Genomic DNA, 13,863 nt, shown 5'->3' with positions numbered 1-13,863 from the left:
GGTCGGGTTTTTTGTAAGGTTTTTTGGCTGTTTTCGAAGGCAGATTGTGGTATCTCGTTCCTGATTAAGTTGCTTGAATTCCCACCCAAACCTCCCTTGCCAAGGCCAGGATAGCTCTACAGGAAGGGAACAGGCATGGCCCTTCTCCTCAGGCCCTAGGCAGGCTCTAAGCCACTCCTCAGCCAGGCAAGACTTTAGACTCATTTCCTCCCCCATGAGCACTTAGATTAAACTTCCTCCTTCCTTATGAGATTAACAGGGCAGGGAGAGTGGATAGCAAACTTCCTTGAAGGAGGGGCAGAGCCTGCGCAGGGCAGGAGCAGCTGGCCCACTGGCGGCCCACAACACTCCGTCTCACCCTCTGTGCCCGCTGCATCTAGAGGAAGGCCGCCTGTGAGGCCACTACCCCTCCAGCAACTGGGAGGTGGGACTCTCAGAAGCTGGCCCAGGGTGGCGGTCAGCTGGGTCAGGGACCCACGGCACCTGCTGGACCACCTCGCCTTCTCCATCGAAGCAGGGAAGTGGGAGCCTCGAGCCCTCGGGTACGTCCCCCCAAGAATGGAAAGGGCTATGCCTCCAGGTACACAAGATTGAGAGAGGGGAAAATGGAGGTGGGGAGGGTGGGAAATAGGAGTGAAAGAGCCTGAGATGGAATGATGAAAGGAAAAAAAGAAGGAAACCACATAATCGAAGAGATTCCTGAGATCAGACTCAGGAAGGCAAACAGATTTCATCTGAGGCACCATGCCTGATCAATGAAATTAGACTGTGATAAGAAGGATTCTGGGGCTGGGTTCGGGCTCAGGCAAAAGCATGCTATGATTGATTAGCTATGTCTGCCCTGGGCACAAAAGGGAACTGTAGGGCATGCCAGCCAGGGATTTGATAACCCATACTGCAGGGTTTTTTCCTTAACTATAGGGGCCCCCAACATTTATTCTTTCATTCACTCATCTATTTATTCAAAAAAAATTCCGATGATCAACAGTGAGCCACACAAATATTTGAAAATGAATAAAATGAAAGGAATGTTGTTCATTGGCCCCAAATCTCATTTTTCTCATAAGGTAATGATCCGAAAAGTCATGAGGTGCATGGACTTGAGAGATTTTCTAGCTATGTAATGTTGAGCTAGTCCCTTTCACTAAGACTCGGTTTCCTCATCTGTAAAATGGGAGAGTCTGAATATCCCCTATCAATCCCTGAAGTTCTCATTGTCTACACAACTATGATAATCATCACTAAAGTACATAAAATAACATGTATGATGTGCTAAGTGCTCTCCATGTAATAACACATTTAATCTTCCTATCACCTCTACAAGGAAAGCACCATGATTATTCCCACACCGTAGATGGGGAGCCAAGGTACTGAGAGATTTAATAACTTGCCCAGGCAATCTGGCTGCAAAGCTTGCGCTCCTGCCCACTATGCCACACTGACTCTACGCTGCAGTGGATTCTAAGTCCATGGCTGGAAGTGGGCTGCCTGGGTACAAGAGTGTCCTTCTAGATGATTCATCCAGTGAGCATTAATTGGGCAGTCCCTGCATGTCAGGTAAACAAGACACAATGATTAACAAGACGAGGTATGATACATGGTTCTAATCAGAAAGGGAAAACTTGGACAGATAGTCATTTTCAAAACAGTTTTGACATATGCCATGGAGATAGCCTGGGTGGGAGTCAGGGCAGACTTCTCCCAAGAGAATGCCGGGTCCTTCAGGAGTGAAGGGCAGGGGAGCAAAAGATTGGGTCAGTGGAGAATCTCTGAGAAGGGGAAATAGGAGGAAAGAAAGAGGAGAGCAGAGTGGCTCAGGCAGGAGAGGGATAGTAGCTGGTGGTGGGAGGTGAGGTCAGTGAGGTGGTCGCCCCCAGGTCTGCACGGGCCAGGGAGGAGTTTGCCATTGCTCAGCATCTGCCCAAATCTGCGCATCTACCTGTCTGTCCTCGGGTTTAGGGTTGAGGGTTTAGGGGCTTCTGTCTCAGGGTCATCATGTGCATACCTCTTCCTGAGCTCAACTCCATCTTCACACACAGACCCTGCTGCTTCCCACAGGAACGTTGAAGCCTCCAGAACCCAGGGGCCTAACTTCCTCATTGGCACTTCCCTGGGGTGGGGGATGTTCAAAGTCATCATTTGCCAACATTTCCTGGTGCTGGGGCAGTTGCTCCTCCTTGGAGGAGACCTACCTGTCTACTACTGGCAGGCCTGGTGAGACTTCAGGTGGGCAGCCCACAAGCCTGCCTGGGGAACTGGCAGCCCCCACCCAGCCTGCAGTCCCAGAGGGCAGGTACCCTGGAGAGGGGCAGACATTTCCTACAGTTGGTGCCAATCCCTTGCTTCTGGAGGCTCAGAGGTTTGCTTCCCCAAGGAGGGGCCTGGGGAGACAAAGACATTTGTCTTTGAGGTTGTGGGGAGAGCAACCCTGCCTTTGGCATTTGAATCCCAGTTCGGCCCTTTTCCCAGCCATGTGACCTTAGGCAAGTTGCCTATCTTATGGGCTTGTCTGAGCCTGCCTTATCTCAAAAGAATGAGGACTATAGAAAATTCCTTGGGATTTGACAATGTGCATTTTGAAAAAGACAATGTGTGCAAAGCACCTACCACGATGCTTGCCACGTAGTAGGTGCACAATATAGGACAGTGCTGTTGTCCAAGCTGTGCACCTCCTATGCACCAGGCAGTCTGCATGGAATTGGACATTCAGAAATGATCAGACACTATCTCAGAAAGTTCACAGCCTATCAGATAAATTAGTCAACATCAATGATTGAGAGTAAAGGGAGTCAGGGACTGCACTGTACAAGAGATGTGAACAAGTTCCATGTGATCAGTACAAACAGCAGTCCCCATAATGGGCAATGCATATGGAGGGTTGATTGTGTCTATAGAATGGTGCCAAGTACTGTACACGGATTAGCTGGTTTAAATACAGTATCTTTGCATGGGAGGTCTTATCATCCCCGTTTTGCAGATGAACTACTGAGGCCTAAGGAGGTGAGGTAACCTGCCCAAGGCGGCAAGGCTATGAACGGTAGAGAGAAGCTTTATGGCCAGGCAGTCCAGCTCCAGGGTCCAGGCTGTTGGCCACCACACTCTTCTCTCCTTCCCACACGCACACACATCACAGAGACAGTGATCCAGGCCTGCACAGGCCGCAGAAGGGGGACCTCACAAAGAAGGTCACATTCCACAAAGTATGAGATTCCTCTGGCGAGGAGAGGTGAGGGCAGCCCTGGTGGAGAAAGCCCCATGAGCAGAGGCATGGAGCTAGGAGCTGGGAATCACCCAGCAGGGCCAGGGAGAGGCTGGGAGCCAGGCACGAAGCCAAGACCTTGGACCTTTCTGCAGGTACAATTGGTTCTGTGTTGGAGGAATATTCTGGTGAAAATGTCAGGAGCAGTGTGGCTTCTGGTATGGAAGCCATCAGGAAGGAGGCTGTTGCTGAAGACACAGAGAAAAAGCCAAGAGTTGGCCTGATTCTTTAGGTCCCATGAGGACTGAAGTGTTCAAACCTCAGGAGGGAAGGAGTAGGGTGGGAATGTAATCCGAGTCTTTCTTGCAGATGTAACTGTAGTTTGAAATGGGAATATCGTGCATCAGGTAGGAATCTTCTAGGTCAAGTGACAGAAACCAACTGCAACCAGCCCAACAAATGAAGGACGTGTATCGACATACACAACAGGAAAGTCCAGAGATAATTCTGACTTCAAGAAGGCAGATCTGGGGGCTAAAATGACACCCCCAGCACTCTGTGTCTATGTCTGGGAGCCTTATCTCCATGTTGTTCTATGCTCAGACAGCCTGTACTCATGTGGTGGCAAAGACATGTATAACATCTCCAGTTCGGAGTCATCCCAACTTAGCCTCTCCAGCAGAAAGGCAGCTCCACTCTCCTGGAAAGTCCTTCAAAAGTGCTAGGAGGAGACGAGGCATGGTGGCCCACACCTGTAATCCCAGCACTTCAGGAGGCTGAGGCAGGTGGATCATTTGAGGTCAAGAGTTTGAGACCAGCCTGGCCAACAGGGTGAAACCTTGTCTCTACTAAAAATATAATAATTAGCTGGGCATGGGGGCAGATGCCTGTAGTCCCAGCTACTGCGGAGGCTGAGGCAGGAGAATCGCTTGAACCTGGGAGGCAGAGGTTGCAGTGAGCTGAGATCGCCACTGCACTCCAGCCTGGGCAACAGAGTGAGATTCCATTCCAAAAACAAACAAACAAAAAGTTCTAGGAAGGTTCTGGTCTTCTTGGCTTGGGCCACCTGCCCATGTCTGACCTCATCTCTGAACCCCAGCGATAGATCACACTCATCTGCTAGGCCAGGACCACAGAATCAGCCCTGGAGCCAGAGAAGGGAGTAGCTACCTGAGAGGGAGGGGTTGGTTCCCAAAGGAAAATTAGGGTGGTCAGCAGAAGAAGGGGAAACAGATGTCCACCCCGATTCCAACTGCCCCTACTTTATTAAACTACTGTTAGCCAAGTCACGGATGGCAGTAACACATAAGTCATTCTACCTATGTGACTCTGGACCAGCCACTTACTCTTTCTAAAGCTCTTTCCTCACTGGTAAATGCAGTTAAGAAAAATAATCTGCCAGTAAGATTGTTGGGAGATTTAAATGAAAAGACACAGGGCTTAATATTGGCAGAATATTAATAATATTTATTAGAATTATTACTGTGATTGTTATTAAGATTATTGCTTCTTCAGTGAGATCTCTTGATCCCGTGCCTTCCCAGGTAAGACTTATCTCCTAATGGCTTCCCAAGCCACTGTTGACTTCATTGTGGAGGCTGCCACGTTGGCTAATTAAAGAGGTCAAGACCCAGCTGTCTCAGACGGAAATGAATGAATTACCCACTGGGCGGGAGGTGAATCTCTTCATGCTTCATGCTTGACCTGCTGAAGTGATTCTGACAGGCCAGCAGCAGGCCTGCAGGGTCAGAGGGTGAACCCGGATACTCCATGCAGCCCCACCCTGATCCAGTTAGTCCTCTCTGGAGATGCACGCCCAGCTTTCAGCAGAGAGAAATTCTGGGGCACACACTGGCCTCTGGGGTTAATGGACCTGAAGATGTCCAGTATCCTGAGATTTCCCCCATCCCCTCAGACACTGGAGGGAAGGGAAAGGGCTGTGTGTCTGTCCAGATGGCTTCCTCTCTCTCTAGCTGCTCTGCTGGGACCTGGAGGAACCCATTTTCCATGTGGAGCACACCCTCTTCTTCAGCCTATTTCTGCCTCCTTGAGAAGGGGGATGGAGGGTTCGAGGAGCATCTCCAAGGGAGAGGGCAAGAAGGCCTGCTTGATTAACAACTGTTACTTGCAGAGCACTTCGTCTGTGCCGGGTGCTGGGTTTTGGGTGCATTCTTGCCTTTAATCTTCACTAAATTAGAGATCATGATGGCCATGTGAAAGGAAGCTGAGGCCAGGAGAGGACTGTGTCCACACTCCCACGGCAGGACCTAGATGGGCACCAAAGCCCCCAATCTTAGCCACCATGTTATACAGACTCCCAATTCCCAGGCCACACAAGGTCTCTGCAAAGTGGAAGGGTGCAAATATGACTGAAGATGCCACTTACTGAGGGTGACCTGGGGACCAGGTACTGAGTGTGGCACCTTCAGAGGATGATCTGTCAGGTGAATGGGAGGAAAGTCTCCCTAAAACCTATCTGGGGAGAGGGGAGAGGTGGCTGACCCCTGCCAAGTGAGCAGAGCTCATGGAACCACCCCCCTGAGGAGGGTACTGGCTGGTGAGAGACATGGGGGTGCAAGAACAGAATCTTAGAAACTCAGTCTTATCCCATGGGAGCCTCCTTTCTCCCTCACCTTGGCTGAGCCAAACCCAGGCAAGCTGAAGCTCAGCAAAACGAACACTTGAGGCCCGGGTCCACCTGGAGCTAAAAGAGGCCACACCTAGGGCAGAGGTGGGCAGACAACAGCCCACAGGTCAAATGCAGTCAGCCACACGTTTTTATAAATAAGGTTTTATTGGAACACAGTTACATTTATTCATTTACATATTGTCTGTGGATGCTTTCCTCCTACAAAGGCAGAGTTGAGTAGTTGTAAAAGAACATATTGCCTGCCAAGCCCAAAATATTTGCTATCTGGTCCTTTACAACTTGTACGTGAGTTGGGCAAAGTGGTTAAGAATGTGGTCTCCTGACACACATCGCCTGGGCTTATTTCTGGGATCTTTTCTATCTTTGACTCTCACCAGCTATATGACTTGACCCCTGTGCCTCAGTTTCCCTTACTTCTTCATTGAGCTGTTGTAAGATTAAATTAGTTAAAATAAGTCAGAGTCTCAGGGTAGTATCTGGCATGTGGCATTTGTTGTCTTATTCCGGGAAGCACCCCAGGAACTTGAGGAGTAAAAACCCTCAGAATCCTGCACCTTTTTGTGTCTTCTTGCATTTCCTGCCATGCAGCTCTGACTGGCCCAATAATTCTACCATTGGCCACAGCTGGAGAAAACCATTAACACCAATAAATAAAATTAAAACAGCGAATAATGGGCTTATTTCCTTCCAAAATAAATGTCACTGGAACAAATTGTTCAAACCACCAGTCTTATTGTTTATGGATTTATTCGCTGTTTATCTCCCCCTCTGTATTGGTGACATGATCAATAATTGCCCATAAATATTGGGTGTTTATAAGAAGGACCATTTAGAGGATGAAAGGGGGCCTCTGGTTACTTTGATTACTTCACACAGGCCCGGGCCACAATTGCGGGTGTTCAGGATGGCTTTTGGGGGTGATGAGAGACTCACAGCAAGGGACAACTGGGGCTGGGCAGGGTTGCACACCCCCTGGTTCAGGGCAGGACCCATGGCAGTGCTCTGACTCACGTGCATGCATGCCTACATGTGCGCCTGTGTGTATGTTGATATGCCAGTCACTTCCAGTCTCTGAGTGTCTCTGTTTCTTTTTCATTCTGCTTGTCTCTCTACCTCAGTCTTGTCTCTTTCTTCTGGAGTCTGTCTCCCTCAGGTCTGTCACTATCTCTGTAGAGTTTCTATCTTCCACATTCATGCACACAGAATTCACCCCCTGCAATGAATCCTTGCTCAAGCAGCATTGTTGGTAGAGACAAGTGGAGCAGAAAGAAGCCTGAAGAGGAAGAACTGATAGAACCCCTCTGCCCCTAGTGACCACACCCTGTCTGCAGAATTTCCCAGGATAATGATAAAAATAGCCGGACTTGAATTTCCAGAAGAGACTAGTCAGGTTCTAGTGTCTGAGCATGTCTTCTGGGCAGACTTCTACTTTGGAGAAAAATGTTAGGAATGAGGTGGAAAAAAAAAAAAAAAGTCATTTAGATGGAGGGAGCAGCTCCTAGCTTTTTACCTCCCAGTTTCCTTTCCCAAATGGTAACCCACTTCCTTCCTTCCAACAACATTTACTGCACACCTACTGTGTGCCTTGGTGCTAGCATCCGGCCACGGATGAAGACGGCCTTTGAGAGCCACTCCCTGGAGGGGAAGCTGGCCTGAAAATCAGGGCTGACTGTGAAAGCTGACAAGGTGCCTTCATGGAGAGAGTCACAGAATGCAGGGGAAGGGCCAGGAGCCAGGATTTAAGCAGGGAAAATAGCCACTTATTTCTCCACCAGGGTGCACTGCTCCACACTCTCATCCTGGAGAGACGGCTTCTCTTTCTCTATCCATCGTGGCTCTGGGACAGGTCATGGTTGAGATGAAAGGCCCTGTGTACAGAAGGCCACAGGCAGCAGGAAGGCTGACATCCTAGCTCCTGTAGCGCCTTTAAGAAATGTCACAGACTGGCAGGCAGAAAGATGCTGTGATGGCATTTTGGGTCTGCAGAAAGAACAAACATCCGAATAGGAATCATGCCCTGGAGGTGCACTGGCGAGAGGCAGCAGAGTGAATGGGGCCTATCAACACGGAAGAGACAAGTGGACCCTGCCAGGCTGGCGAACCCCTTCCAGACAGGTGGCCTCACTGCCCAACACCCCTTCCAGGACAGGTAGATAGCATCACCTTCTTTCCACAAAGGAAAGAAATCAAAGCCTGGAGAGATGTGCGGAAAAACACAACTAGTAAGTGGCAAACCCAGGTCTGTCTGATCCAAAAATTCGTCCTCTTTTCCCAATATCACAGACTTTCACTGCCTGATTCTTTTAAGACTGAGATCACATGCACTGCCCCAGCTGCTCTGCCCCTGTATTTGCATCTGCTGGCAGGACACGTCTACCACAGGAGGGATGCACCATAGAGGTTGAGGATGGGACCTCAGTAGCCCCAGATTTATTGCATCTGGCTTAGCATCTCCAGGGAGAAGACAGCCTCTCTCTCCCCAGTTTCCCATACATCTATCGCAGGGCAAAGTCTGGTTGGCCTTGCTTGGGTCACATACTCACTACTGAACCAATCACAGGGAAATTGCGAAGCTCTGATTGGCCAGACGCTTATGACAGGGCGGGCTGCCATAATGGATGTGCTCCCATCCAGGACCACAGGTAGGTGTTGAACCTTGACTCAGAGGGTCAGGGAAGGCTTCCCTGAAGTGATTTCTCCACTGAGACCTGAAAGATGAGTAGGAGTATTCCAGACAAAGAAATAGGAAAACGGTGTTCAGACAGAGGGACTCGGAAGTGCAAAGTCCTGGGGCTGCTCCAGAACTTGTCTTGCTCACGGCCATATTTCCCCCAGTCTTCCCAGGGATGCTCAGAGAATGCTTTAGAAATGAGCCCTACAACTGACTGTGTGGCCTTAGACAAGTGACTTCCCCTTTCTGAACTTCAACTTCCTTCTCTATCTGGTAGTTTAATCATTCTAACCTTCCAGGACGATGCAAGAATTCAATTCATTCAGTTTCCAAATATCCAGCACTTCCTCAATGCCCCGCAGCCTAGGCCTGCCATTGAAAAGAGAAGCTTGGGGCTTACACGCACGGCTGACCTGCAGCCAGAAATGAGAAGGGAGCTATGGGGAAGGGCAGGACAGAGGGAGACGTCCAAGGACAGTGAGGATGGACAGCAGGAGGAATGGGGTGGCTTGCAGTGATTCATGCCTTCACCAACCCCACCTTGTCCCCAGCCCTTCCTCCTCGCCTTCCACTGCCACTTGCACACACACCACCCCGAAGCCAACTTAGCCGTGCTAGGCTGGCTAGGTAAGCACCCAGGGCAATAGAAGTTTTCTCCTCGTTCCTTTGCTGGGCAACTTTGTAACCTGAATAACAGGTTGGGACAATCTCCAACAGGAAGAAGGAGAAAACACACTCTTTTGGGTTTGGGTGGCTACAGAGGGATTCTTGCTCCACCCTGCGTATCTGTTCCTGTACCTACGTACCTGCTCTTTCTCCCTCCCCACCCCAGCAGGCCAGTCCTGGGCCCCAGCTCCAGAGCTCTCACGGGCTGCCAGGGTGAGCAGGCTAGAAACTCAGGACACCAGATAGCCCTGCAGGTGCTGGGTGGGCAACTCAGCCCAGAGGAAGAGCAGGCTCGGGAGCTCTCACAGCCCAACAGGGACTGGCCCTTGGCCCCTGCCCCTCTCCACCCCACTGCCCTGAAGCCAGATTTCCTGCTTAGCATGGACAAGACATCAAGAGGCTAGCCCTCTGCCCAGGTGTGTGTCCCCTACCCTCTGTCTCTGTCCGTATCTCTCTTGTCTGTCTCTGAGTGTTTCTCTCTGAATCTGCGTGCGCATATTAAAAGTACTTGTTCTGTCTCCCTCTTCTCATTCTCTCTCTCTCTCTCTCTCTCTTCCCCACTCCCCCTTCTCTCCCTCTCCCACTTCACCTCTGTCCCAGACTGGAATGTCTCTGTGCACACCCTCTGTGAATATTCATGTCTGTCTGTCCATCCAACCCCATCTGTCTGACCCTGTCCCTGTCCTTCCATCCTGTCCAGCCACTGACTCTCCTGGCTCCTCTAACATGGGGTTCCTCCCAAATCTTTTGAGTCTCATCCAGGAACCTAGGTTCCTGGACTGTAGGTCACATCTGAAGCGCAGTCATGATCATAATATATTTTTTATCTGGAAAAAAAAAAAAAAGCTGGTGATCTGAATTTCAGGAAGTTAAAGTTCCACAATTTGTCTGTAGGTAGAGCCAAGTGACAGCCCGGTTTTCTAACGTGGAAGGCCCTAGAGGAGTAGGATCAGGGCGGTAGGAGGACTGTTACAATTCACAAGAGGAGGTGTGGTTTTGTAGTTGCTGTTGTTGTTGTTGTTGCTTAAACATTAATGACTGGTCCAGACAGAGCACCTCTCAGTGTACATACAGGAGGGCCAAGGAGGTGAACAGACTTGCCCAAGGTTGAAGAGGGTGTTGGGGGCTGTGCCAGGCGTGAGCCCAGTCTCCTGTCTCAGGTCTCAGCCTTTGGCAGTTGAACTTTGGAGACCATGTCTGTTGAGATGGATTTTTAGGATAAAGATTCTGGGGTGGGAGGGGCAGGAAGAGCTGTGGGAGAGGTCATCACAGTCAGAGAAGGTTACCTGCTGCCTTGGAGCTGGTGTGCGAAGTCTGGGACCAAAGACCTCCTGTCCTCTAAGTCTCCACAGACCTCCTGGGGGTTTCAAAGCTCCTGCAAATCACTGGTAACTGCCCAGCACCTGGAGGGTGACACAGGGGGAGGTGGAGAGAAAGATGACTCTGCTCTGCTCAGAACTGAATAAGGGAGGAAACTTTGGTTTCAACCCTCCTCTGAGATAAAAATTCTTGGCAGTGAGACCCCAGTAGGGCGGAGGAAGGGGGTGTCAGGGAGTGTTCAGCAGCTGGAAACCTGCATCCACATTCTGGCTGTCACCCTTGCAAGCTGAATAACCCTGGGCTTAGCCACGTTGAGTCTTGCTTACTCATTCCTAACTTGGGGGTTGTGAGGATTAAAGAGATAATGCATAGATGGCACCTGGCACAAAGTCACCTGTAATATGTGAGTTGTGATTACTGTTTATTTGGTACAATAAACAAACCACAGGGATCGTTTGGGCTTCTGCTCCCTGATGATTTCACTGCAGCTAGCTAGCTCAACCTCGCTGGCTGGCTGGTAGGAAGGAAGGAAGGGAAGGAGGGCCAAACAGATGGATGAAAGGATAGATGGACAGGTAGATAGAGGATAGATAGATGGGTGGAAAAATGAATGGATAGAGGATGGATGGATGGATGGATAAATCAACTGATGGATTGCCAGATGGATGGGTGAACAGATGGATGAACAAATGGATAGATGGATAAGTGAATAAATCAAATATTCCAAAAGACAGTGGCTTACCAGACTACACCTTCCTCTATTTTCTGCACTTCAAAAAAACATGGCGAATTGAATATAAAATTCCAGGGGCAAGAGTGAAGGAGAGGTGGAGGCAGACAGGAAAAGAGGAAAATTGCTCTCTTGTTCACATGGCAGGTGGTGAGGAACCCAACTGAAAGAATTTTGATCTCCCCAGGTAGAGGTCCCTGTCCCTCATCTTCAGGCCTGGTCACTTGCAGACCTGATGCCAGTTTCCAACTGGATTTTCTTCTCTCCATAGGTGGAAGCTGACCCCAAGCCACCCTTCATCTGGACAGGATGAGAGTGTCAGGTAGGCTCTGAAATTGGTTTTGGAGGCATTTTTCTGTCAGCTGTGTCCACCCATTCTGGGCTCACAGTGATTTGGCTGCATCTGTTCTCAAATGGTCAGGCCCAAATTCCAGGAGAAAAGCAATCCAGGGGAGCCTGGAAGAGTAGAAGAGGTGATTTCCCGTCTCTAGGCTGAAGGGCAGGAGGAACTTCTGCACAGAGGCCCCACCTGGCTGGGATCATTGAGAGTGCCCATGTTGGAAACACTTGGCCTGGTTGGAAATTAGAGACAAAAATATTTACCTCAAGGAGGGCTATTCTAGAATTTTTACACCATAGGGCTGGGCACAAGGGAGGCAAAGGCCTTCTAGTCCACACCTTCATACTGTACCCCCTTCTGTACAGAGAGGGAAACTGAGGCAGCAAACAGAAAATGCACCTGCCTCATTTGCATTCCAGAACAGCTGTAAGGAGTCAGCAGCACAGGTTTTTGAAGTCAGCTTAATTCTCTGGGTTTAAACCCCACTTTTGACACTTACCAGCCAAGTGACAGTGGGGAAGTGACCGCCTCTCAGTTTCTTCATAAGTAAAATGGGAATAATCAATAGTATCCAGCACACAGGGTTACTCAGAGAATGAACTGAGATAATGTATTCAAAAGTTGCTCACATGGTGCCTGGCACAAAAGTGAGTTCTGTGTGAACATGAGCTGATACCCAAGAGGAATTCTGGGTGCCTAGAGCCATGCTGTGCCATTGAAGACCACGCCCCCACAGACCTGCATCCCGCCCCACAGGACCCAGCAGGCCTTCTCCCCAGCCTGAGTAGTCAGAGACTAGTTCAAGGCTCTAGAGCTGAATTCAGGGCTGAGGAGCAGGGGAGATGCCGACAGGGAGGTCAGAGGGAGGGGTGCCACAGCTGGGCCTGCGCCTCGAGGGTCACAGCAGAATGGGTGGGTCTGATTCAGAAGGCAGCAGGGATGTGAAATGGAGCCTGCTTTCTGGTCCCTGTAAAGAAAGAGAACTCCAGGTGGCTCATCCCCATGTGTGGGGTTGTTCCCCAATCACATGGGGGAATCAGAAAGCAATCTGGCCATGAGGCAGGGATCAGGGAGCTGTGGCTTGTGTGGAAGCTGCACAGCAAGTCCAGTGTGCAGTTATTTGTGGAGGCCTTGAGGGAGAATTGATGGAAACTGTGGGGGGGCAGCCCCAACCTCAAGCCACCTGGAGGCTGCCTACTTTTGACAACTACAATATCCCTGTCAACAAGCTCAGGGGCAAGGGTGTTACCATGTCTGCTCTGTGCCTGAGGGACTCCAGCTCAGAGAGGCTGAGCTCCTGCTCAGAGTCACACAGCACTGCTGGCTGCCCTGAGCACTGGCCACAGCCTTCTTTACTCCTGTTCCAGAGCTCCCCTCCCAGAGTCCTGCCCTCCCACTGCAGTTCTCAGGCCTCCCCTTAAGGGGCTATAGAAAGGTCCAGAATGCTGGTCTCATTGCTAGAGACTCTCTCTCTCTGGAGGGCTAAGTGGAGCCCAGGCAGGTACATTTTTAACTTTTTCTCCCAGGGGACCCACTTGGGTAAATGTTGCCACAGGACCTGGCAGCACAATCTCACCATCTGGCCACTGGACAAATTCACACATGGTCTTACCACATGGTCCCATGGTCTGGTCCCCAGCGTGGATGTGGTCTGAGCCTATAGCATGGGGTCTGTGCAGCTCGGGAAGAACTCACACATGGTCTTGCGATGTGGTCTTGGCTCTGTGGTCTCCTGGCAACATCCCCTTGCTCAGCAGGTGTGCTTCGCCTCCTGGCCCTCATCTTTGCCATAATCACGACATGGATCTTTGTTCGAAGTTACTTGAGCTCCAGCGTGAAAACCATCCGTCTGCCACGCTGGCTGGGTGAGTGGGGCTCAATGCTGGGGGCAGGAACTGCAGACCATGCCTGGAGGATGAAGACATATTCTTCCCTCCATCCCTAGGTGACCCTGGAGACATGACAAGCTGTGCTGCCTTTGGGACCCCAGCCATTGGAGGGAGAGGGGGCACCCCCAGGCTGCCAGGAAGGGTGGAGTCCATGGGGAACAGAGGTGCATTGCAAGGCCCTGGGCAACACATGTGCCCACATCAAGGACCACTTAGAAAAAAGGTGACCCCAAGAAGGAAGGAAAGAAAGGAAGAAGAACAGAGGGAGGAAGAACAGAAGGAAGGGAGGTGGGAGGAAGGGAAGAAAGAAAGTCATGTATTGAGTGTCTTCACCTGCACCTGCTGCTCCCTCTTCCTGTATCTCTTCATGCAGGTCCCCCCCACCCACCACCCACCCT

The 13,863-nt window shown here is 50.4% G+C and overlaps 1 protein-coding gene across 3 annotated transcripts in view; it reads left to right on the top strand.

Moving 5' to 3' along the window:
• The first annotated feature begins 257 nt into the window (after positions 1 to 257).
• The window catches only part of FAM3D (FAM3 metabolism regulating signaling molecule D), a 34,345-nt gene continuing 20,739 nt past the window's right edge, over positions 258 to 13,863 (top strand). For 2 of the 3 annotated variants that reach the window (XM_017894232.1, XM_017894230.1), the window contains exons 1-3: positions 259 to 542; positions 11,508 to 11,558; positions 13,334 to 13,441. In XM_017894232.1, coding sequence (XP_017749721.1) covers positions 11,546 to 11,558; positions 13,334 to 13,441 — 121 coding nt within the window. In that variant the 5' untranslated portion in view covers positions 259 to 542; positions 11,508 to 11,545. Of the gene's footprint in view, positions 581 to 11,507; positions 11,559 to 13,333; positions 13,442 to 13,863 lie in introns of all 3 variants that reach the window. The other variant, XM_017894231.1, reaches the window with a different exon arrangement.

This window comes from Rhinopithecus bieti, unplaced genomic scaffold (assembly GCF_001698545.2).
Source record: "Rhinopithecus bieti isolate Rb0 unplaced genomic scaffold, ASM169854v2 scaffold_21649, whole genome shotgun sequence".
Lineage (NCBI taxonomy): Eukaryota > Metazoa > Chordata > Mammalia > Primates > Cercopithecidae > Rhinopithecus > Rhinopithecus bieti.
This window is presented reverse-complemented; position numbering and strand designations above follow the sequence as displayed.